Here is a 26,424-nt window from a genome sequence, read left to right on the forward strand (position 1 = left end):
CCTCGGGAGTGTGGTGTCAGGAAAATAACCTCTCACTCAACGTCAACAAAACAAAGGAGATGATTGTGGACTTCAGGAAACAGCAGAGGGAGCACCCCCTATCAACGGGACAGTAGTGGAGAAGGTGGAGAGTTTTTTAAGTTCCTAGGCGTACACATCGCAGACAAACTGAAACGGTCCACCCACACAGACAGCGTGGTGAAGAAGGCTCAACAACGCCTCTTCAACCTCAGGAGGCTGATGAAATGTGGCTTGTCACCAAAAACACTCACAAACTTTTACAGATACACAATCGAGAGCATCCTGTCCGGCTTTATCACTGCCTGGTACGGCAACTGCTCCGCCCACAACCGTAAGGCTCTCCAGAGGGTAGAACGCATCACCGGGGGCAAACTACATGCCCTCCAGGACACCTACACCACCCGATGTCACAGGAAGGCCAAAAATATATTTTCATTTGTTTAACACTTTTTTGGTCACTACATGATTCCATTTGTGTTATTTCATAGTTTTGGATGTCTTCACTATTATTCTACAATGTACAAAATAGTGAACATTTTGAAAAACCCTTGAATGAGCATGTGTATACAAACTATTGACTGGTACTGTATATGAATGATTTATAAAGCCAGGCACATTAAACAGTTAGGCTATGGATTTTTGACCTAATTAAGATAGGGTTTCCTCTCTCCTCACTTTTCTTAGACAGTTAGATTAAGGCAAGGGCAGACTTCTCGTCTCTGCTGCTGCTCCCTCTGCCACATTTTTCTCAATCCCAATATGATGGTAAACTTTGCTATTATGCACATAGCATCATAGGGAAAGGCGGCAATTCTACGGAGTACTAAAGATGTTTCAGAACCTCGGACAGTGACCGTATCCAATGCGGGAGAAAGCACATTTGTTATAAAATAAAATTAGATTTATTAGAGTTGCACCATTATTTTTTACATAATATAAACATATACAATTTCTTAGAGTGATGGGCTGTACCATCCCCATGGCCTCTGCAATGGATTAGTCCACCGAGACAGGCGCGAATCAGATAGGTGTCTTGTGCACCATGAATAAAATGAATAAATTGCAACTGCTCGACTAAAGAAATCTCGGTCGACCACCAGCCTATCGACCAAATAATCGACCAGTCTACTAAATGGGGTCTGCCCTACGGAGAACGCGATCATGTTCGTAAGAGTCTCATCTGAGACGCAGGCCATGAAAATAAACAGATCTAAAAACTACATAAAAAAGAGCTTAATTAAACAGACTGATTTTGTATTATTACGTTAATTAGATGTCCACATGGCCATAGAAATTGTAGGAGAAGGTTTAAGAGGCTAAATTAGCATTTGAATAATGGGAGACGATGCCCGGAGCATAGAACGATAAACACTTAGGGACAGTATTAACTTAAGAACCCCACCGCGTTGCTAATGCTAGTGGATTCACCTCACGCCTCTAATGAGGGATGGTCAGGAAGAAGCAGTGAGAGGCTAGCTCTGCTCATTATAAATATAAAAAATATATGCCATTTAGCAGACGCTTTTATCCAAAGCGACTTACAGTCATGTGTGCATACATTCTATGTATGGGTGGTCCCGGGAATTGAACCCACTACCCTGGCGTTACAAGCACCATGCTCTACCAACTGATAGAAAAGCAGCGTTGTGCCAGTGAAATAGTAATGAAGTCATCATTAAAAAGGTACAAGAAATGTACATTTTGGGTGTAACCCACTATCTCAAACTGAGGTTAGGTGGTCATCTGCCCAGGTAATGGCTTTAATCAATTAATAAAGAAAAAAATATCCTAAGATCCTTTCTGGTAAACACTAAACAAGGCATATAAACATGTACTGTATAGGAGCTGTAACAAAATACACTTATTATCCCGTATTGCAGTTTTCCCTCCATTTTCCAGCATCTCATTAATGTTTTACATATTAATCACCGCTATAAAACAGGCACACTCTAGGATGCCAGCTTGGGCCAAGGCTTGTGTGAAATATGAATGTACTAATGAAGAAAACAGAGGAAAGAATGGAGAAAGAGGATATCCAGAGAGAAAATGTGTGTGTGTCTCAGACTAACCTCATTGCATCCCCCTCGTGAGAAAGACCTGGCCCTGTACTCGACCTTGAGTCAAACAATTGGATCTGTTCCCGACTATTTTCCATCCAGAGGCCAGCAACACATCCTTAACCTTCACCTGAATATTTCCCTGAGAATATGAAGGAATTATGCCTCTGTATGCTCCTCAGTTAGGGCCAGTCTCATGAGAGCTGGGAAATGGCCACTCTTGCTAAGATATTGATAAAAGGACAGGCTATTATTTATAGCAATAACCATACTGCAAATAATTGACTGTCTTAGATGTACAGCACATGACAATAAAAATATTGACAACAACATTGTTTGTTACAAATCAAGCAGGATCACTATGACATGTTCTTTTACAAGCAACAGTGTGAATATCATAAGACAAGAGGTTCCCTATGGGCCAGAGAAGAGGTGATTATGACCAGGATGTGGGAATGGGAACTGCAGTAAGCACTTTAGGGTGGCCCTACTGGCCCAGGCCACAAAACCTGGACAGCTTTCATAAATATGGTCCATGGCTAGAGAGGAAGCCATCCATGTAGTGCCGCCAATCCTCAGTGCAGCACTTGTAAATGACAGACATTGAATGTTGTGGTCCTCTTTGGAATATTTTTAAGGAGACCACAATGCTCTCGTGTGAATTCATTATTTTTAACAATGCTCCATTGGCTCCTGATATGAAAATGTGCAACATTGTGTGTGCGTGTATTGTACACAGTTTATATGGGCTATTACTTAGCTGTGGGTAAGCAGTAAGATGTTTTCAGTCTGGCTGTTCAAAGTCATTCAAGTTCAGTTGATGAATACAGAAACCTATTACAAAGGCTTTTTACCAGCTAACTCTCAGAGGACCACATATTCGGTCTGCATACAAATGAATGTGAGTGAGTCTGTGGCTCCAAATTGCAATCTTAAAAATCACAATGGAATCTTTCATTTACACCAAAAAAACTGTCAAAAAGCTGTGAGAAAGGTTAACTAAAACTTTGGCATAAAAAGGGCCTTGCGGGTGAAACTAACTGTATCATCTGTTTGGAATGGGATGTGCCATAATTTGGTACATTTATTTATGACCTAGTCAATGTGCTTGAATTACATACTGTTTACACACTTCAGCAATTACACAATTGTATATAATTTAACACAGATCTCTATAATTCTGAATATTACGCTGTGACTTATACAACAGTTTTCTACCAGAATAATACAACAATAAAGTTGTAAAACTCTTGCCTCACTCCCTGCTACTTTCAGACAGCAGCACTCTGGCAATGCAAATCATCACAGTTTAGACCCAGTCCAGAGCCAACTACTTGCCTCCAACATGTCAGACAGAGCAAGCAACCCCGGAAGAAGAGCTATAACTACAGTATATATCTGACAGGGATCCACACTGAGGGAGGCTATGAAATATTCCCTGCTCCATTGGCAAAGGGGCAAATTAATTTCAGTTATTCTATCGAGGCAGCCTGTGCCTGAATAGACTTAAATGATGACGTCTAACCTTTCCAGCAGATTCATTTGATGAGGTAGGCCTGTTAAGGGAGGGGCCCATCAGGCATTAATATAACAAATGCTGACGATTCAGCAGGTCCTTTGTGTGAGAGTTACTGCCAGTTTGAGGCATGGGCCAATTGAAAGACAAAGTACAGAAGAAAACTGTAGTTTGTCTGACATAAAAACAAGGGAACCTGAGAGTGTGCTCTGGGAGTTAAGAAACACTGAAAACGTGCCACAATTAATATGAGCATTGTGCTCCCTGAAGAAAGGTCAGAGAAGAGCTACAGTTCCAACAGGTAATGCCAAGAGCCTTCCATTAACAATCCTAATGGAAGTTCAAAAATCTTCAGATTTTGCAAGCGTTTGTAAAATGTCAACAGTCAATGTCAACTGTCATACTGAAATACACGGAGCAATGCTCCATTAACAATTTGCTCGGGTCATAAAGTAAGTACACACACTAAATGCTTATTCATCCATGGATCCATCCAACTTTAATAGGTGATTGGCTGAGGAAGAAGGGTATGGAAATTAGTCAAATTACTAAAATAGCAGTAACTGACAAATGCCTTGCTTTTTTGTACCAGTCTCATAGGACAGAGAATGAGTTACTTCAGATAGTTCCTCTTCACTTTACAATCCCTATGATTGACATACCTGTGTCGTAATCTCAGTCACTGTCATGGCTGCAATGACTCACATCAAAAGAGGGAGAGAGAAAGGGAGGTAGGGGGGAGACAGAGAGGAAGAACGCGAGAGAGGACCAACCAACAGAAGCTTGTCTTTATGTCACTAGATACAAGGCCATCCAATTACCTTTTTTCACCTCTACAAATCAATGTATAAACTCCATTTTACTTTGACTGTCATTGGTAAAGCTGTATCCTTTCATTATACATCCCAGGCAATTTTCATTAAATGGTGAAAGTGAGCGCTCACAGCTGGCTTATAACAGCAGGGACTTAATGAACCTTATTGAAGAGAAATCGGCATTAACTCTGAAATTACAAAGACTATTCTCAGAGGAGACAGACTGTCTTGGATACCCACAACCACACTTATTAATTTATTTTCTATCCAAATTAGTCTTGAGATTATGCTAGAATTATTTATCCTAACGTCTATCTGTGACTATGTAGAATAATACACTGGGTGTCTTTATAAAGTTAAGAAAGAGTTATGTTTCTCTAAACTAAAAATGTGCTACTCTGTGTATCATGTTTGCCATCCATTTTTTTTAAACCTTTATTTAACCAGGCAAGTCAGTTAAGAACAAATTCTTATCCTACAGAAAAACAAGTTACTAAATGGATGTAATCTACCGGTGCCTCTCAATGAACAGATTATACAACGTGAGAAAGTAGTCTAAAGGCTGAAAATGAAAAAGATAACAATGAGCATGTAGTGAAAACACCTGTCAACAACCAGAACGGGTTAGAGGTGACAGTTAACACCAGAGGTCAGTACCATATCCCTCCAGCAGAGGGCAATCTCACTAGCATTATTGGAACCTATGCCATGCCATTGCTGCTATACCATTTGAATGATAATTGTCATCACGTCACTTTGACTCATTATGTTGGTTGTGATATTGATGCATTGGTGAATTAATTGAAATCATGAATGAAGACCACAGAACAGATAGAATACTAGTATTATTGCCAGTGTATCACCATAGTGGTTGATCAATTACAACACAAATGTGCCAAACCAAGGTAATGACGAACGTAAAGATAGAGGTGGAAGTAATACTACTTTTCACTGTAATACTTCTTTCATTAGTTGAACTGACAAGGCTGCATGCAGTGATCTTCCTAATCTGGCTGCATGCATGTACAGTACGTTTCTGTCATAAAACTGTCAAAACATAATCTGAAAACATTTGTTGGGAGGTCATTTAAAAAAAAAATGTATTTCACCTTTACTTAACCAGGTAGGCGAGTTGAGAACAAGTTCTCAACTGGACCTGGCCAAGATAAAACAAAGCAGTGTGACACAAATAACAACACAGTTACACATGGAATAAACAAACATACAGTCAATAACACAATAGAAAAATAATCGATATACAGTGTTTGCAAAATGAGGTCGGATAAGGGATTTAAGAAAATAAATAGGCCGCCGTAGTGGCGAAGTAATTACAATTTAGCAATTAAACACTGGAGTGATAGATTTGCAGAAGATGAGTGTGCAAGTAGAGATACTGGGGTGCAAAGGATCAAAATAAATAAATAAAATAAAAACAGTATGGGGATGAGGTAGTTGGATGGGCTATTTTCAGATGGGCTATGTACAGGTGCAGTGATCTGTGAGCTGCTCTGACAGCTGATGCTTAAAGTAAGTGAGGGAGATATGAGTCTCCAGCTTCAATGATTTTTGCAATTCGTTCCTGTCACGCCTTGGTCATTGTATTTTGTGTTTTTGTTATATGTTTGGGTAGGCCAGGGTGTGACATGGGTTTATATGTTGTGTTTCGTATTGGGATTTTATTAGCATTGGGATTGTGTATGATTAGGGGTGTGTCTAGTTAGGCTTGGCTGCCTCAGGCGGTTCTCAATTGGAGTCAGGTGATTCTCGTTGTCTCGGATTGGGAACCGTATTTAGGTAGCCTGAGTTCGCTTTGTATTTCGTGGGTGTTTGTTCCTGTCTCTGTGTTGTAGTCACCAGATAGGCTGTAATTAGTTTCACGTTCCGTTCTGTTGTTTTTGTATTTAGTATTCAGTTATTTCATGTACCGCGATTCATTTCATTAATGTCATGAGTAACCTACACGCTGCATTTCGGTCCGACTCTCTTCATTCAACAGACGAACGCCGTTACAGTTCCAGTCATTGGCAGCAGAGAACTGGAAGGTAAGGTGGCCAAAGGAGGAATAGGCTTTGGGGGTGACCAGTGAAATATACCTGCTGGGGCGCGTGCTACGGGTGGGTTCTGCTATGGTGACCAGTGAGCTGAGATAAGATGGGGCTTTACCTAGCAAAGACTTATAGAGGACCTGGAGCCAGTGGGTTTGGAAAAGAAATATGAAGTGAGGGCCAGCCAACGAGAGCATACAGGTCACAGTGGTGGGTAGTATATGGGTCTTTGGTGACAAAACGTATGGCACTGTGATAGACTGCATCCAATTTGCTGAGTAGAGTGTTGGAGGCTATTTTGTAAATGACATCACCGAAGTCAAGGATCGGTAGGATAGTCAGTTTTACGAGGGTATATTTGGCAGCATGAGTGAAGGATGCTTTGATGCGAAATAGGAAGCCAATTCTAGATTTATTTTTGGTTTGGAGATGGTTAATGTGAGTCTGAAAGGAGAGTTTACAGTCTAACCAGACACCTAGGTACTTGTAATTGTCCACATATTCTAAAAGTCCGAACCGTCCAGAGTAGTGATGCTGGACGGGCAGGCAGGTGTGGGCAGCGATCGGTTGAAGAGCATGCATTTAGTTTTACTTGCATTTAAGAGCAGTTGGAGGCCATGGAAGGAGAGTTGTATGGCATTGAAGCTCGTCCAGAGGTTAGTTAACACAGTGTCCAAAGAAGGGCCAGTAGTATACAGAATGGTGTCGTCTGCGTAGAGGTGGATCAGAGAATCCCCAGCAGCAAGAGCGACATCTTTGATGTACACAGAGAAAAGAGTCGGCCTGAGAATTGAACCCTGTGGCATTCCCATAGAGACTGCCAGAGGTCCGGACAACAGGTCCTCTGATTTGACACACTGAACTCTGTCTGATAAGTAGTTGGTGAACCAGGCGAGGCAGTCATTTGAGAAAAAAAGGCTGTTGAGTCTGCCGATAAGAATGTGGTGATCGACAGAGTTGAAAGCCTTGGCCAGGTCGATGAATACAGCTACATAGTATTGTCTTTTATCGATGGCGGTTATGATATTGTTTAGGACATTGAGCGTGGCTGAGGTGCACCCATGACCAGCTCGGAAACCAGATTGCATAGCGGAGAAGGTACGGTGGGATTCGAAAATATCAGTGATCTATTTGTTAACTTGGCTTTCAAAGACCTTAGAAAGGCAGGGTAGGATAGATATACTGTAGATCTGTAACAGTTTGGGTCTAGAGTGTCTCTCCCTTTAAAGAGGGGGGTGACCGCGGCAGCTTTCCAATCTTTGGGGATCTCAGACAATATGAAAGAGAGGTTGAACAGGCTAGGGGTTGCAACAATTGCGGCATATAATTTTAGAATGAGAGGGTCCAGATTGCAATGCCCTCTAGAGGTAGACAAATCTAATTTTATTGGTCACACACACACATGGTTAGCAGATGTTAATGCGAGTGTAGCGAAATGCTTGTGCTTCTCTTGCTGGCAGTGCAGTAATATCAATAACAATTCCCCAACAACTACCTAATACACACAAATCTAAAGGAATGAATGAGAATATGTACATGTAAATATATGAATGAGCGGCAGAGATGGTCTAAAATACAGTATATACACATATGATATGAGTAATGTAAGATATGTAAACATTATTAAAGTGGCATTATTTAAAGTGGCATTATTTAAAGTGACTAGTGATCCATTTATTAAGTGGCCAGTGACTTTGGTCTCAATGTAGGAAGCAGCCTTTCTGAGTTAGTGATTGCTGTTTAGCTGTCTGATGGCATTGAGATAGAAGCGGTTTTTCAGTCTCCCGGTCCCAGTTTTGATGCACCTTTACCGACCTCGCCTTCTGGATGGTAGCGCTGTGAACAGCCCTCTGGAGAGCCTTGTGGTTGAGGGCAATGCAGTTGCCGTTCCAGGCGGTGATACAGCCCGACAGGATGCTCTCGATTGTGAATCTGAAAAAATTTGTCAGGGTTTTGAGTGACAAGACAAATTTCTTCAGTCTCCTGAGGTTGAAGAAGCACCTTCTTCACCACACTGTCTGTGTGGGTGGATCATTTCAGTTTGTCTGTGATGTGTACACCGAAGAACTTAACTTTCCACCTTCTCCACTGCTGTCCCTTCGATGTGGATGGGGGGTGCTTCCTCTACTGTTTCCTGAAGTCTACGATCATCTCCTTCGTTTTGTTGACGTTGAGTGAGAGGTTGTTTTCCTGATACCACACGCCGAGTGCCGCCACCTCCTCCCTGTAGGCGGTCTCGTCGTCGTTGGTAATCAAGTCCACTACTGTTGTGTCGTCTGCAAACTTGATGATTGAGTTGGAGGAGTGCATGGCCACGCAGTTGTGGGGGAACAGGGAGTACAGGAGGGGGCTGAGCACGCACTCTTGTGGGGCCCCAGTGTTGAGGGTCAGCGAAGTGGAGATGTTGTTTCCTACTTTCACCACCTGGGGGAGGGGGCGGCCCATCAGAAAGTCCAGTACCCAATTGCACAAGGCGGGGTTGAGACCCAGGGCCTCCAGCTTGATGATGAGCTTGGAGGGTACTATGGTGTTGAATGCTGAGCTGTAGTCAATGAACAGCATTCTTACATAGGTATTCCTCTTGTCCAGATGGGATAGGGCATTGTCCAGTGTGATAGCGATTACATTGTCTGTGGACCTGTATGCAAACTGAAGTGGGTCTAGGATGGCCGGTAAGGTGGAGGTGATATGATCCTTGATTAGTCTCTCAAAGCACTTCATGATGACAGAAGTGAGTACTACAGGCGGTAGTCATTTAGTTCAATTATCGTTGCCTTCTTGGGTACAGGAACAATGGTGGCCATCTTGAAGCATGTGGGGCATGTGGGGACAGCAGACAGGAATAGGGAGCGATTGAATATGTCCGTAAACACACCAGCCAGCTGGTCTGCGCATGCTCTGGGGATGCGGCTAGGGATCCCGTCTGGGCCAGTAGCCTTGCAAGTGTTAACACTTTTAAATGTTTTACTCACGTCGGCAAGGAGAATGGGAGGGGGGTACAGTCCTTGTTAGCGGGCCGCGACGGTGGCACTGTATTATCCTCAAAGCAGGCAAAGATGGTGTTTAGTTTGTCTGGAGGCGCGACGTCGGTGTCCGTGGTGTGGCTGGTTCTTTTTGTAGTCCCGTGATTTCCTGTAGACCCTGCCGCATATGTCTTGTGTCTGAGCCATTGAATTGCGACTCCACTTTGTCCCTGTCCTGGAATTTTGCTTGTTTAATTGCCTTTCGGAAGGAATTACTACACTGTTTATATTCAGCCATTTTCCCAGACCTCTTCCCTGGTAGAATACGGTGGTCCGTGCTTTCAGTTCTGTGCGAATGCTGCCACCCATCCACGGTTTCTGGTTAGGGTAGGTTTTAATAGTCACAGTGGGTACAACATCTACAATGCACTTCCATATAAACTCACTCACTGAGTCAGTAGATAGATCGATGTTGTTCTCTGAGGCTGACCGGAACATATCTCAGTCCACGTGATCAAAACAATCATGAAGCGTGGATTCCAATTGGTCAGACCAGCATTGAATGGTTCTAGTCACTGGTACATCCAGCAAGATGACGTCGTTATCAGATATGCCGAAGGGAGGGCGGGGAAGGCCTTTGTATGCATCGTGGAAGTAATACATACAAAGTAACATATATTGTATGTTGAATATTTAATTTTGCACAGTTTGTCCAGACTATGAGATTAATCAAAATGATGTACTCCAATCTCAATTAATGTGTTTTATTGATATTTCTCCCAGGAAATGAACTGCCCAACAGTTTCCCAAATAAATGTGGACAGTAGCATTATCTCTTGGGAAACAAAGCAAAGCTTTCACATCAGTTTTCAGCAAGAGGACAGACTGTATGGTCCTCTGGAGATATCTTCAGAAAATGACCTTAATTGATCCATATTGTGCACTTGTTCACTACTGCATTGGATTGGTGTAGGAATGTGCTAGAGGGAATTTCCTTTCAAATCCATGAAGGGAAGTGAACAAGTACAGAAAGGAGAAGGAACAGATTATTGAGACGCAACCATAGTAAATCAAAACAACCAGAGATGGAAGACTACAGTTCAGGTGCAGTGCAGATCTGCACAAGCGATGCCATGCCACAAAACACAAGGACCAATGATACCTGTATTATGGAAACTGATATTACCCCTTCAAATCGTTTTAAGTGGGGATTAAATGGCAATATTTGTATGTTTCTCATAGATACAGATACATTTTCCCCCATAAACTTTATGTTCAAATCATCCTAAAGTGTCTAAAATGTATTGCGTAGCTCAATAATTTATGATGATTTGGATATTGGGGATATCATTTTGGGGATATTGAAAAAAAAAGTTAGCATTTGGAGACAGTGTCAAGTAAACAAAAGCAAAGCATGGATTTCTGTCTTACGTTGTCCATAGATTGCTTACAGGGTAAATAAATCAAGATGTCATTTAGTGGTCATTTGGGTTAACTATCCCAACACTAGGCAGTTCAATCACCTCATGATCCAGCAATTACACACCAGCACCTTGGACAGCTACCAGTCAGCTGTTCAGTGAGATTAGCTTTAGTGTTTCTAAAATTTGAGTAATGTAGCAGATGGGGATCTGTGAAACTCACTCCTCAGCCTGAAGTGTCTCCACTTGCGCTGCCATGTTGGCGTGAGTGGGTAAGACACTTTAGGAGGGCGGTCACGTGTGTTTTTTGAGGCAGAGTTCGAGCCGAATCAAGAGGAAGCTGCACTCGCTAAGGGACAGATCGAAATGTACTGGCTGGTCCAACTCAAGGTGTCATAAAAAAATGCACTCCCATTCCCAACATTACAAATATTTTCACATGACCTTCTCCTTGTACTGTAAAATAAATGGAATATCCTCCCCCCTCATCGAATGAACTCAAAATAATGTTTTCAACCAAAAATAACTGTAGCAACCCTGTGTTTATAAAACATGGATATCGACTTCAGCATACTTTTGTGGCACAGTTGATGCCACGCGCTGCTACGGTCCAGAAGGTTGAGGGTTTTCCGACCACCACAGATGAGCTCTCTCTCTCTGCCTGTTTCATTACACCACAATCAGTCGGCTGCAGACAATGATCAACTAAGGGAATCAGATTTTCAACATTTTGATGCCATATTTATAAATTGTATAAAATATATGCAATTCATTTCCCACCAACAGGTTCATGGGGCCACCTCACCACACAACCAATAAAAAAAAGCATACCGACCTCAGGCACTACCATGGTTTGCATTTTCAACACCACAATAAATAGACCATCTCGACAAACAGAATATACATCCCTCCCTACCTGGCCGGCTTACCCAGTATTGAAGGGTTGGCTTGACAATCTCAGAATGTCAAACTTTTTAGTGTTTTGTAACCAATCACTCTTTCCGTTCATGAATTGGCCACTGCACTGTTTGGAATGATTGATTTTACTTGTCAGTTAAAAAAATATATATACACATACACACAAAGTCAGGGACTTAGTTCCATTTTGGTCCCCTATTTGGTCCCCTATTTTCAACATAAATACAATTACATAGACACATCACAGATATAGAGACAGAAAAATGCTGAACCTACAGATGAGTATAAGGAGGGAGTTTAAGTACAATTCTTACATGCTTGTTTGGCTGGTAACTTATCCTTTAGGTGTTTGGGGCTGCTGGTGAACAATGATGTGCAGGCATAATCAAAGTGACACTGGACTAGTGCACTTGACAAAGTCTTTAGGGGGAATAGCTAGGTTTCCATCCAATTAGCGACAGATTTTCATGTGAATATTCTAAAATCTGCATAAAAACAATATGCCATTTCAGCGTTTCCTTTAGGAAAATTTGGCACCGGACAACATGACAGGGAGGATTTTAATTTACCGGACATTTGAGAAATTGTACGGACATCCATATGCATTCAGATCCGACCTTGGTCAGCCTGTCCCATCAATAAACAATGGATGTTGGCCAAATGAGCCACATTTACATGTCCTTAAAACAAAAAATGACAAAAACACTATCCCTTGTGTTTTCGATGTGTAGCATATCTTTTTTAGGCTACTTTCCTAAAATAATAATAGTCCACCTCACGGTTCAGCTGTCAGAGATTTAAGCACTAAATGTATCAGGGCATTGCAAGCAAAGGCTTAGGTGTCCACTGTATGAGATATATATTTATATGTGCCTATATAAAGGAAGGGAAGCATATGTCTAACCCTAGAGAGAAAGAAATAGATGTACAGAAGGAGGCTAATTCGTACATTTTCTAACCTAATATTTTGAATAATGATAAGCATTATATTGCTACATTATAGGAGTAACTCTGATAGACCTGGTCTTCCTAACTTCAAGTTAAACTGTCAGAGTTAGTTGGAGCGCTGGGTGCACTACCTTCAAAGCTTAAGAATACCCACACCATACCTTCACAAACGATTCTAAACTTTATTAAGGTAATATCAAAAGTAAGTCAATCCATTGTTTATAGGGAAAATGTGAGCAGAAGTGTGAATGTAAGCCAGGGAAAAACAACACAACCCTCCCCTGTGCCCAATAAAAACAACACAACCCTCCCCTGTGCCCAATAAAAACAACACAACCCTCCCCTGTGCCCAATAAAAACAACACTACCCTCCCCTGTGCCCAATAAAAACAACACTACCCTCCCCTGTGCCCAATAAAAACAACACTACCCTCCCCTGTGCCCAATAAAAACAACACTACCCTCCCCTGTGCCCAATAAAAACCCTGTGCCCAATAAAAAAACAACCCTCCCCTGTGCCCAATAAAAACACAACCCTCCCCTGTGCCCAATAAAAAAACACAACCCTCCCCTGTGCCCAATAAAAAAAACACAACCCTCCCCTGTGCCCAATAAAAACAACACTACCCTCCCCTGTGCCCAATAAAAACAACACTACCCTCCCCTGTGCCCAATAAAAACAACACAACCCTCCCCTGTGCCCAATAAAAACAACACAACCCTCCCCTGTGCCCAATAAAAACAACACAACCCTCCCCTGTGCCCAATAAAAACAACACTACCCTCCCCTGTGCCCAATAAAAACAACACAACCCTCCCCTGTAAAAACCCAATCCCCTGTGCCCAATAAAAACAACACAACCCTCCCCTGTGCCCAATAAAAACAACACAACCCTCCCCTGTGCCCAATAAAAACAACACAACCCTCCCCTGTGCCCAATAAAAACAACACTACCCTCCCCTGTGCCCAATAAAAACAACACTACCCTCCCCTGTGCCCAATAAAAACAACACAACCCTCCCCTGTGCCCAATAAAAACAACACAACCCACCCCAAAGCAAAAAAAAAGTTTGACTCTCCTATTTTGGACAACCCCTCCCCTCAGTGAATGTTGATCTGTCTAAGCAAGCAGCGTGACGTCCTTTAAACTAAGAGCAATTAACCTGGTTATTTTATTTATTAGCTATATTAAATAACCGAGGAAAAGTTGGGGCATGTATTCCCTGGGCTCACTGCTGAAAACCAGGGTTGCAACTTTCACTGGGGACAGGACATGTCATCCCCCCACATTCTGAAATTGCATTTTTAAGTCCCCCCCAGCTGTATCAATGGAATGTGATACAAAACGAGGCCACGGTGTGCTTTATCCAACTGTATAAAAACAAGAATTATGTTCCCCCCAATTCTAAAACCTAAGTTGTACCCCGGGAAAGGCTAACAAGAACAATGCCATCCCCTGGGTAGCATAATGGGCTTCACTTGACATCAAAGAACTGCCAATCAACCACTAATGGACTTGGTGGTGTACGGTTTGTTCCAGTTGGCATCTCTTTAGTGCTGGAATACAACACAAGGCTCGCCATTGTTTGTTTGTTTTCAGGGGGGGGGGGGGTTGCAGTCACCACTTTCTGGCACAATAAAATAAAACAAAACAGCCATAATGGGCACGGCTGCGCGGGCATCGGTGTTAAATTGTTGAATTGAAAAACTGTGAATGAAAACAACACCTGAACAGACTAACTAACACGGTTCTCCTTGTCTTGAATCATGTTTTTCGGTGTGTGACTGCCACGGTGTCGCCCAATGGGACGAAAACGGATTTTAATTTACAGCAGCAACAGCGAATCTTTCTTGGGCGCACATAGTGTGGAAAGTAGACTATTCAGCACAACTAAAAGGAATTGGGAACATATAATTGATATGAACCTACTCCTTGCTGTCTAAATAGATGGTATGTTTTAATCAAATACAAAACAGTGGCACCTGGTAAGGCTTCTCTGTACCTTTAGTATACGAAAATGAGAAGACCTTTGAGGTGGATGAATTTCACGCACTCATTTTACGCAAAGGTTTGATAGCATTGCCTACCTTCTCTCCCTTAGTGGAGCCCCTTCGGTAGTTGCCTGCACCTGCTGAGGAGTTCATGTTCTTTCGATTGGTAGGCTACCTGAAAAACAGAGCTATATGCAGAGCTATATGCAGAGCTATACAGCTGTTTCGGTCATAAACTACGTTCATCTCAACATGGCCACTCGAAAATGAAAACACACAGCGCGAGTAGAAAAGTGTGCACCAGGCAAACTAACCAGAATCAGTTGTCGCGCCAAATTTAGCAGAATCAATCGTTCCCTCGAATTTCCTCTTCAGTGCGGTATCATTAAGTGATGTTAATCAAACGTGTAGTAGGCCTAGTTATTTATTATGTTAGAGTAAATAAAAATATTCTTAACTTTGTAGTCCACGTTTCACAAACTGCTCATTCAGTAGCATTCATTCCAAGTCCACACTGGTCTTTGGCGCTCGAGCCTTCGAAGCCAGTGATCTCCGGGAGAAAAAGCGCACGTGTCTCCAAAAGCTGCGTGTGAATCACTTGCAAAGTGTGTTTGTTTTTCCAGAATGGTTATTGCAAGGTTTTTTTTTAAAGTGTTGCTCCACCACTGCAGCTAAAAGGTATGGCTCCTCCACTCTCAGGAAGCTACACAGGTAAACATGTCAACGAGTTTGTTTAGTGTTGCCTCAAGCACACTCATGGAATGGTGCAATACATACTGCAAAATACTTATGTCTATCTAGACTGAGCAAAAATATAAACCCGACATACAACAATTTCAACAATTTTACTGAGTTACAGTTCATATAAGGAAATCAGTCAATTGAAATTTATTAATTAGGGCCAAATCAATCGATTTCACATGACTGGGAATATATAGATATGCATCTGTTGGTCACAGATACCTTATAAAAGGTAGGGGTGTGGATCAGAAAACCAGTCACTATCTTGTGTGTTCACCATTTGCCTCATGCAGCACCACACGTCTTACATAGAGTTGATCAGGCTGTTTATTGTTCAATGTTGTCCCACTCCTCTTCAATGGCTGTGTGAAGTTTCTGGATATTGGCGGGAACTGGAACACCCTGTCATACATGTCTGAGTATGCAGGCCATGGAAGAACTGGGACATTTTCAGCTTCCAGGAATTGTGTACCGTGGTAGAAATTCTATAGGAAGAGAGACTGCAGATTCTTTCAAACAACTTTATTATAAGATTAGCAAACATTAAGCAATCAACAACCCCTCATGGTTGAAAAGCTCAACGAACAGAGCTGTCCCTCTCCTTTTATAGAAAGTACATCGTTTTATCTTTATGACAGTTAGCAGATGTGCAGAAACAGGCCGTGGGAACAGAGTTGTACAAAGTCATTTAGCTCGTCTGTGTAGATCAAGATAGCTGATATTGCCAACATTCTCTGTTCCTCCCTGCACTTCCCAATTAGCTAAATTCTTGCCGATCGTGAACACGGGAGGTCACAAACTGCGGTCACACCCAAGTGGCTCATAAATCTGTACACTCAGATTTATGACTAAGTCACATGCCACGTTTGTATCAGTAAAAATACTAGCATATAATAATGGACAATTTAAGTAAAAACAGCATAGTATGACTAATTAAACAGTATAGTATGTAATGAATATCAATTTCCTCTGCAGTACAGATCCTTGAGACATTGTGCATTATTATGCTGAAACATGAGGTGATGGCGGCGGATGAATGGCACGACAATGGGCCTCAAGATCTCGTCACGGTGTCTCTGTGCATTCAAATTGCCATCGAAAAATGAAATTTTTCTTGTTGCCCATACCATAACCCCACCGCCACCATGGGGCACTCTATTCACAACGTTGACATGAGAAAACCGTTCGCCTACATGATGCCATACACGCTGTCTAAGTTCTGCCCAGTACAGTTGAAACCAGGATTCATCTGTGAAAAGGACACTTCTCCAGAATGCCAGTGACCATAGAAGGTGAGCATTTGCCCACTGAAGTCCGTTACGACGCCGAACTGCAGTCCGGTCAAGAGCCTGGTGAGGACGACGAGCATGCAGCTGAGCTTCCCTGAGACCGTTTCTGACAATTTGTGAAGAAATTCTTCGGATTGTGCAAACCCACAGTTTCTTCAGCTGTCTGGGTGGCTGTTCTCAGACAATCCCGCAGGTGAAGAAGCCGAATGTTGAGGTCCTTGGCTGGCGTGTTTACATGTGGTCTGCGGTTGTGAGGCCAGTTGGACGCACCGGCAAATTGGAGGTGGCTTGTGGAATAGAAATAAACATTAAATTCTCTGGCAACAGTTCTGGTGGACATTCCTGCAGTCAGCATGCCAATTACACACTCCCTCAAAACTTGGGACATCTGTGGCATTATGTTGTGTGAAAAAACTGCACATTTTAGAGTGGCTTTTATTGTCCCCAGCACAAGGTGCACCGGTGTATTGACCATGCTGTTTAATCAGCTACTTGATATGCCACACCTGTCAGGTGGATGGATTATCTTGGTAGAGAAGAAATGTTTCTGAGATCTTTTATTTCAGCTCATGAAACATTGGACCAACATTTTACTGTTGTGTTTATATTTTTGTTCAGTGTAAGTACCACCTCTGTTTGCATATCTGACTGTTTTGGATAACTTAGAGTCTGGAAATCTAGCCTACAAAGGGTTCACGTCGAGAGACAATTTACAGGATAAAGGCAATTAGTATGAGAGCAGGGGAGATTAAAGTGTAACTTTTCCTGTTGGAAGTAAATATAACTTTTCCTGTTATAAGAAGGTAAAGTGTGACATAGGAGTGTCACAGCAGGGGGTTAAGTGGTGAGACAAGCTGACTTCTAAACTTCCATGGGCTACTGTTGCTTAATTTAGTATATTTTTTTTTACGCAATTGGCCTACCCAAAGACACAGTTTAACCATGACAATTCCCCAATGCTGCTGTGGTAGGAAAAATATTAAGGAGGTCGCACGGAAAAGCTAGAGACCAGTGTGCATAGACCAAGTAATGAGGAGGACATGGCAGAGCACGGCTCACTCTGCGCCCCTTGTAAATTAATATGCTATTGGATTACAGGAGATAAAGTAGACTACATTTGTAATAAAAGGAAACTGGACACCATTGTTGTACCAATATAGTGACTAAGTAGTTACAACAAATACATCATTGTCTTCCTCTGTCTCATATAAGAAATAAGTTAAATCAGGTTTGACACTAGGCTGTGCAGCCAGTGACTCCACCAAGCCACCAATTACAGATCAGCACCTTGGACAGCAACCAGCCAGGCGGGAGCTACAGTAGAAACAGTACACTGTGGTGGTGATAATAGAGGAAACAGATTGAAAGCTATAGGAGGTTGAACTTCAGATGTCTTACACTGCTGTTCAGTAACAGTTGGAAGACTCATTTTAGGGACACCATAACTAAGACTTAAAACCAGGCTACATTTTAGATGGGCAAGATAAAGGAAAAGAGGTCATGTACGCAGTATATACAAATATTCCTGGATGTCATTGCAACCCACATAGTCAGTGTTACTGCTCCCTGTCCTGCTGTGTGAATATGTTACTTAAGTAACTTGTCTTTATGTCTGTGTTACTTAAGTAACTCATCAGTAAAATGCTTTACCGTTTATACAGTGAAGTGTTTGAGTGGGCTTGAGGAGAGCAAATGGAACTTCTACACCTGTGAACAGCTCTTGAAAATAATAGAGTATGGCAAAGTGTCCGTTTTGGTTTTTAAAGATACAGTGATTGACTGTTCCTCACCACATAGTGTTTAGCTGTGCTAGAATGAGACAGAACAAGAGTGTGATCAGTGTTCTAATTTAGTTTGTTTAACAGTCAAGTATCTTATTACACCACTGTTTCCATTAGGGGGAACTGTGACAATTGTGACGACCCTCCCACTCTGTCTGCCGTATTCTGTCTTTGTTCTTGTTTCCTTATTAGGATGCCGGTGGGCGGAGTTGAGAGGGTCGTCAGCTACATGGGAAACACCTGGGCCAGGTGTCTCCCAGGATAAATAGACCTCTTCAACATTCATGGAGGAGACTCTCTCCATGCAGACACCTTTGTAGATTGTGTTGTGGTTCTTGGTGGCCTTTTGTTTGTTTGCTTTGGCACCTTTCATCACCCTGCATTATCACATTCATGCATGCAAAACACTCACTTACACTACTGATTACTGATTACACACACCATTGGATATTTTCCTTAGTTGCTTTAGTTAATAAATATATATTTTGCTACTCCTTATCTCCACGTTGTCTCCCTTTGTTACGGGCTTTGAGCCGGTTCGTGACACAATTATAGCGTTATAACTACTGGTGCACTTCTCCCTGCCTACCGACTGATCACGTTTACAGTGTTTTTGTAGTTTCCATATGTATCGATTGACCAGTTTTAGAAAGTATCAGTGTTTCAAGGTTTCTGTTGTCAAAGCTTTTTCCTGTCGGGAAGAAAGCAGACGAGTACTACAACCTCTGAAGCATATTCTCAGATGTTGTTTCCGCTATGATCAGTATATTCTGTATATAACGATGCTGACTGTGTGTATCAAAAGATGCAGTATAGTTTATAGAAAGAAATGGATATGGATAAAACTGATGATGGTTGACATTTTCAGGTCTTGCAACACTTTGATTTACGAGAACATTTATTTCATGACCGTGCATACAATTAGTCTTATATTTTTGTTACTACAGCTGTAACAGAGCTGGAGAGAAAGATGCTACATACACGGTAGAGAAATCCAATTCCATTCTCAGTGAGGTCTCTCAGTCTCCTTTCCTTCATTAGAATATCAATAAAGCTGAGCACAGGGGCTACATAATTTAATCGCTCAGGGGGCCACAACTAATCTAAAAGACTTCTGGTTCTAAGAAATGTGCACTTTGGGGACTGATATAAGAATTCAAACACCAAGCTCCAAGCCCATGAGTAGTAATGACCCAAATGACAGTGAAATCTAACTCTACAATCAACTTCAGAGGCTATGGTTGCCTCTAACCAATACCTCTATCTAACCTCGACTGTGCGCCTGAAGAGGTGATCTAAGGAGTGAGTGATATTATAAAGGTGAACAACATTGCTACTGCTCTCAGTTTCTCTTTCTGTCCTTCCTTTGGTTCAAGCATATGTACAGTTCAGTGTGCCTCGTGGTGAAGAGTAGAGAGGAAGCAGGAAGTAGTGTATTAAATGTAACATGTTGACTCACTGAAAGCCTATCTCAACAATTAAAGCATAATCCCACATTATCACATTGATACTCAAGAGAATTCAATTGATGAAAGTGTAATTTCCTGTTGGGTCCTCCTTATACAAAGCAGAGAGAGAACAGTAATTATATTCAAGTACTGCATGTTCCTCAGTGGAGAATCAACAACATGCACACCTGCATCAGTTTACAGGGGCAGGTTTCGTTGTGGGTGTCCGACAGCTCTGATTAAGGACAGAACCGCCACAGTGACTTCCTGCAATATCATCTTCCTTCTACGCAGCCAGGCACACAGCTCATATTAACCACTCCTCTGAAGTATTTTCAGTAATTAGAATTGAACCCACATGTCAACATAGACAGCTGAGAGGTGGGATTGACATGGAAATGCACTGTCTACTACTTACTGCAGAGTAAAGTACCCAAAATGTTAAAACTCCTTTTTTTCAAAACAAATTGTATTGGTCACATACACATGGTTAGCAGATGTTAATGCGATTGCAGCGAAATGCTACACTCGCATTAAAATATCTAACAAGTAATCTAACAATTCCCCAAAAATGACCTAATACACTCAACAAATCAAAAAGGAGTGAATGAGAATAAGTACATGTAAGTATATTTTTATTTTATTTTACCAGGCAAGTCAGTTAAATGCAAATTAATTACTTAAAAATCATACAATGTGATTTTCTGGATTTTTGTTTTAGATTTCGCCTCTCACAGTTCTCACAGTTCTAGTCCTTCCACCCACTGTAGAAGCTGTTTTTCAGTCTCTCGGTCCCAGCTTTGATGCACCTGTACTGACCTCGCCTTCTGGATGGTAGCGGTGTGAACAGGCAGTGGCTCGGGTGGTTGATGTATGTCCTTGATGATCTTTTTGTCCTTCCTGTGACATCGGGTGCTGAAGGTGTCATGTAGGGCAGGTAGTTTGCCCCCAGTGATGCGTTGTGTAAACAGCACCACCCTCTGGAGAGCCTGGCGGTTGAGGGCGGTGCAGTTGCCGTACCAGGCTGTGATACAGCCCAACAGGATGCTCTCGATTGTGTATCTGTAAAAGTTTGTCAGGGTTTTGGGTGACAAGCCTCTGCACTGTATGGTCTGAGAATGTCATAGGCCATGTGTCAAACCCATTCCACGGAGGGCCGAGTGTCTGTGGGTTTTCTCTCCTCCATTGTACTTGATTGATGAATTAAGGGCACTAATTAGTCAAATTCTCCCCTCACCTGGTTGTCTAGGTCTTAATTGAAAGGAAAAAACAAAAACCTGCAGACACCTGTCATAAGTAGATTTTGTGAAAGAACATTAGCTACAATATATACCAGCCAATGTCATACTCGATAAGCGGACCTTGGTTTGGATCCAGACCCAGAACCTGGTCCATACGGTCCCCCAAAAACTAAAACAAACAATTATCAGTAGGGTTTGAACGAACTGCTGTTGGGAGTTGTAATAGTAGAAAGCACAAGGTGCAATTTCGAAATTTGGTAGTGTATGGGCAGTTTTCCTCTTGTTATGTCATTCACTGACAGACCTTAGAGACCTACATATAACCTGTCAGAAATGTCCAGTTGACCAACTATCCCATGTCAGTAGGTAGGTAAGTTAGGCTAAACAGCTATTTAAATATGGTAGATTACTTACCCAGAGGCCGCAACCCCCAAAATCAAGCCCCCATAGATTAATTAAAATATATATTTCACCTTTATTTAACTAGGTAGGCCAGTTGAGAACAAGTTATCATTTACAACTGCAACCTGGCCAGGATAAAGCACAGCAGTGCGACAAAAACAACAACACACAGTTACACATAAACAAACGTAAAGTCAATAACACAACTATTTACAGATGGGCTGTGTACAGCTGCAGCGGCCGGTAAGCCGCTCTGACAGCTGACGCTTAAAGTTAGTGAGGGAGATATAAGTCTCCAACTTCAGTGATTTTTTAAAAAAATTTGTTCCAGTCATTGGCAGCAGAGAACTGGAAGGAAAGGCGGTCAAAGGAGGTGTTCGCTTTGGAGATGACCAGTGAAATATACCTGCTGGAGCGCGTGCTACGGGTGGGTGTTGCTATGGTGACCAGTGAGCTGAGATAAGCGTTTTACCAGTGGGTTTGGCGACGAATATGTAGCGAGGACTAGCCAACGAGAGCATACAGGTCGCAGTGGTGGTTAGTATTTGGGGCTTTGGTGACAAAACCAAAACCTGTTGAGACGTTCAAGCTTCATTTGGACACACATAAGACATGGAAAATGTGCAGAATTGCAGGAAATTTGCATTAAAACAGGAACATTTTCTGTCCACCAACTAGAGTGGTGTGAACCTTTTAAACAGTTTGAGGTGGCATAGGTCGCGGGGTGTTTTTTTTTTACTACGCAATAAATTACAATATCCATCCGGACCACCTAGGAAATGTGTGTGACTGGACCTTCTGAAATATTTTTTTGAGTTCCGCTGATGTACTGTATAAAGTAAATCAATGTTACTTACAGCAGTGACTACACACATCTGTTCTGTTCTGCATATAACTTGCTTGCTACTCCTGAGGGACGGACAACTTGGGGACCGTTTGTGTAATCTGATTGTATAATCAACCATCAATTCTGTCCTACATGAGAAAAAGTTTGTTTGTGCTTGAACACACACGCACACACACGCGCACACGCACACACACACACACACACGCACACGCACACGCACACGCACACGCACACGCACACGCACACGCACACACACACACACAATTTGCATTGTCCCCACCCCACCCCCATTTTTACACCACTACTATTCTCTGTTTATTATCTATACATAGTCACTTTGCCTCTACCTACATGTACATATTACCTCAATTACCTCAACTAACCGGTGCCCCCACACATTGACTCTGTACATGAACCTCCTGTATATTAGCCTCCACATTGACTCTGTACATGAACCTCCTGTATATTAGCCTCCACATTGACTCTGTACATGAACCTCCTGTATATAGCCTCCACATTGACTTTGTACATGAACCTCCTGTATATTAGCCTCCACATTGACTCTGTACATGAACCTCCTGTATATTAGCCTCCACATTGACTCTGTACATGAACCTCCTGTATATTAGCCTCCACATTGACTCTGTACATGAACCCCCTGTATATTAGCCTTCACATTGACTGTGTACATGAACCTCCTGTATATTAGCCTCCACATTGACTCTGTACATGAACCCCCTGTATTTTAGCCTCCACATTGACTCTGTAAATGAACCTCCTGTATTTTAGCCTCCACATTGACTCTATACATGAACCTCCTGTATTTTAGCCTCGCTACTGTTATTTTATTGTTGCTCCTTTTTATTTTCTTAAACTGCATTGTTGGTTAAGGGCTTGTAAATACGCATTTCACTGTAAGGTCTACTACACCTGCTGTATTCGGCGAATGTGACAAATAAAATGTGATTTGATTTGACTATCACATTATAATGCCTTTAGGGGATATTAGAGATGCCCAATTGCATGCATCCAGCATGACCATCTGTTTTGTGACACATCATAACTTGCTTACATGTATCATGATATTCAGTACAGTTACTGTCTGTTTGCCTATGCGGCTAACATAAATCACATGTTGTGTAATATGTCAGTAACATCCAGAGTCCCATTGTCATTGCTGTATTAGAGTGATAAATCACCCCATTAAGAGGGACAGTTGATGTCATTGCACAATGCCACAAGGAATATGGCCTTTTCTCAATTCCATACTCCTCGCGTCCTCTCTCTTCATCTCCTTCTCAAAACCCATTGAATGTGAAAGGCTAGATCCCCCCCCCCCCCTCTAACCTTCTCCTCCAATGGGTTTTGAGAAGGAGAGAGGACGCAAGGAGGATCAATTGAGAAAAGGCCTATGTGTTTTTCCACCAGAGGGGGACAGTTGATGCAGTTGCACAATGCCAGTAGGAATGTGTTGCTCCATATTAAGCCTCACATGAGCCCACAATTCAGTAACTGCTGCTGTCTTTGTGTCTTCTCTGTTATGTTTTTATTGTAATCTTCTCTTTCAAAATGAAAAAGGAATTGAAGAATAAGCTCAGAGAAAGACTTAATTTGGACATTAGAACACGAAAGATTTGAATAGTCTCAAATTGCAATGTTTTGTTCTGATGAGCTAGACAAGCATCAAATAATTATGACTAGTATGAATGAATACATAACATGTTGGGAATAGATGGTGAAAAGGTTTTCATGTTAGATGTGTGTTGCACAGATACTAAAGCGCCACCATATAGTACAGTACTTAAAGCACTGTCCGTGATTTGCTCGCTAAACTACTGGGAATATGGGATACATTGCACTCTCTAAGATCAAATCTGAGCTCTTGTAAGGATACTCCACTGACGGCCTCACCAGATCAGTCCCTAGACCTCAACTTTCATTCATCACCATGACAACACAGTAAGCCATGTGCTTTTCTATGGTAGGGTTGCGTTGTGAAAAGCGATTCACATTGCTCATGTTGGCAGAAATACAGTACACAGATGTTTGTGGGTTACAGTATGCGCACACATATACACATTTAAAATGGCCCCTTAAATATTACTCATCAAAGCCCTTTGTCTGACAGTTCATTTATCACTAAGAATAGGGAGACTCGTTGTATTTCATTGTACAGTTGGATACCACATTTAATTACAGTAACCACTGTGTAGTCTTTCAGTTTGGGACAATGGTGATTTATTTAACAAAAGCTTCAGTATTTTGGGTGCAGTCATTTATCCCACTTAAATGTTTATATTTATGTGGAGACAGCGATATATGTACTCAGGTAGTAGCACATTTTCTGTATAGACTGTTTTGAGTCGTCAGCAGAACAGAATTCTGCATGATGCTACAGTATTGTAAATTATAGTCAATATTTTTGATCAATGATTCAAATTCAGTTGGAAATGAACTGGAAAGCAGAAAAACTTCACCTGGCTGTCCTAGTTGTCAGGTGCTCTGCTTTACTGCTTGTTTACCATTCTATTCTGGGGTAGACAGCTGATGTGTCTGAGCTATGGAAATTGCCTTCTGTACCAGTGGGGTTCTCAATTTTACCATTTCAAAAGGCCCTGCAGGCAAAAGGAAAACTGTTTTCACTATTTCTATCTCTCTCTCTCTAATCTTGTCAGCTGCACATGGGTTGGGACTTGGGACCAAATAAACAAGACAACTGACTTTTGACATCACTATCAATCCTCAAGACCTTCAGACATCTATGGCATGGCAGTCTTGTGTCTATCTCCTCACCTGCCTCATAATATTTGGAAAATAACTTTAAGGTTCAAGTGGAAGTTCAGGCTTTAATGGACCTGGGTGGCATGACTTATTTATCAGGTTCACACTCCTGGTTTGGATATAGTTGTTGTTGGTTCACAGGCTCCACCCTCTCCTGTCAGAGATCCCTTTAAAAAAAGACATGAGCGCATAAAGGTCCCACTGGGCACAGATATCATTTCAATGTCTACTTTTGATTTACATTTGGTTGTTATCAACTAACATGAATTCAACATGAAATCAACAAAACATTTCACCATGTCATTAGATTTAGGTTATAGTTGGGTGAAAAAAAATATTAAATTCCCTTACATTGATTACTTTTTGACCATCCAATCAATTTTACAAATTGATTCAACATCATCACATAAAAAAAATGTTTGTTGAAAGTATGGGGAAGCAATGTTAATTCAACCATTTTTTTCTCAGTGGGTTGTGATTAAAGGTGTTCTGTATTTTCAGATGGATGGAACTTGCCAATCTATTTCAGTAGATATTTTTTTGAATGTTTACACTGCAAGTGAAGCCAGTTGACTTTCTAGTAAATCCCTTTAGATGAGATTATAGGAATTCTCTCAATAAAAAAGGGACAGATCTAGGATGGAATCAGTCTTATACATGGGCCAAACTATGGGTAAGCAGAACAACAGTAGTGATATCATCACCTCCATCTGTGATGACTAGTTGCCTGGTGAAGTCTATGCCTTACCTAATGTGTGAACCTAAGGGGGGGATCAGAGATCACAAATGTGGACCAGCTCAGGAGGGGTATCGGACTGGAGGAGGATATTGCGTCTGCAGTGGACGACCAAATCAGCACCTGTACACAGAATCAGATATCGTAAATGTAATTCAATGGTTGCATGCATATTAAGAAGTTCTCTAACTTCCATCTTACTGAAAAGGACCAACTTACAGTAAAGTTGGCATACAGACAACCTACATTCTGCTTCCCTGTGACTGTCACCCTAGTGGTGTGTTTCACTTCTTATGCTCACATAATGAATTATTCAACAGCTCGTCTCTTCACACTCCCTCTACCCCAGTGTAGAGATTTAGAAAAGGATTCATTGCATTGGGCTCTGTACACTGGCCTACATTTCCAAAGGGTTTTGGTCGTTTCAAATAAAAGCTTTTAATGATTAACAGGGAAAGGCA

At 41.7% G+C, this 26,424-nt stretch overlaps 1 protein-coding gene across 1 annotated transcript in view; it reads right to left on the reverse strand.

Moving 5' to 3' along the window:
• Window positions 1-15,211, reverse strand: part of LOC124009822 (dipeptidyl aminopeptidase-like protein 6) — a 175,603-nt gene extending 160,392 nt beyond the window's left edge. Inside the window, exon 1 of the mRNA XM_046322013.1 lies at window positions 14,794-15,211. Coding sequence (XP_046177969.1) covers window positions 14,794-14,850 — 57 coding nt within the window. The 5' untranslated portion in view covers window positions 14,851-15,211. The remainder of the gene's footprint in view (window positions 1-14,793) is intronic.
• Window positions 15,212-26,424: the final 11,213 nt, after the last annotated feature.

Source organism: Oncorhynchus gorbuscha, linkage group LG22 (genome assembly GCF_021184085.1).
Source record: "Oncorhynchus gorbuscha isolate QuinsamMale2020 ecotype Even-year linkage group LG22, OgorEven_v1.0, whole genome shotgun sequence".
Lineage (NCBI taxonomy): Eukaryota > Metazoa > Chordata > Actinopteri > Salmoniformes > Salmonidae > Oncorhynchus > Oncorhynchus gorbuscha.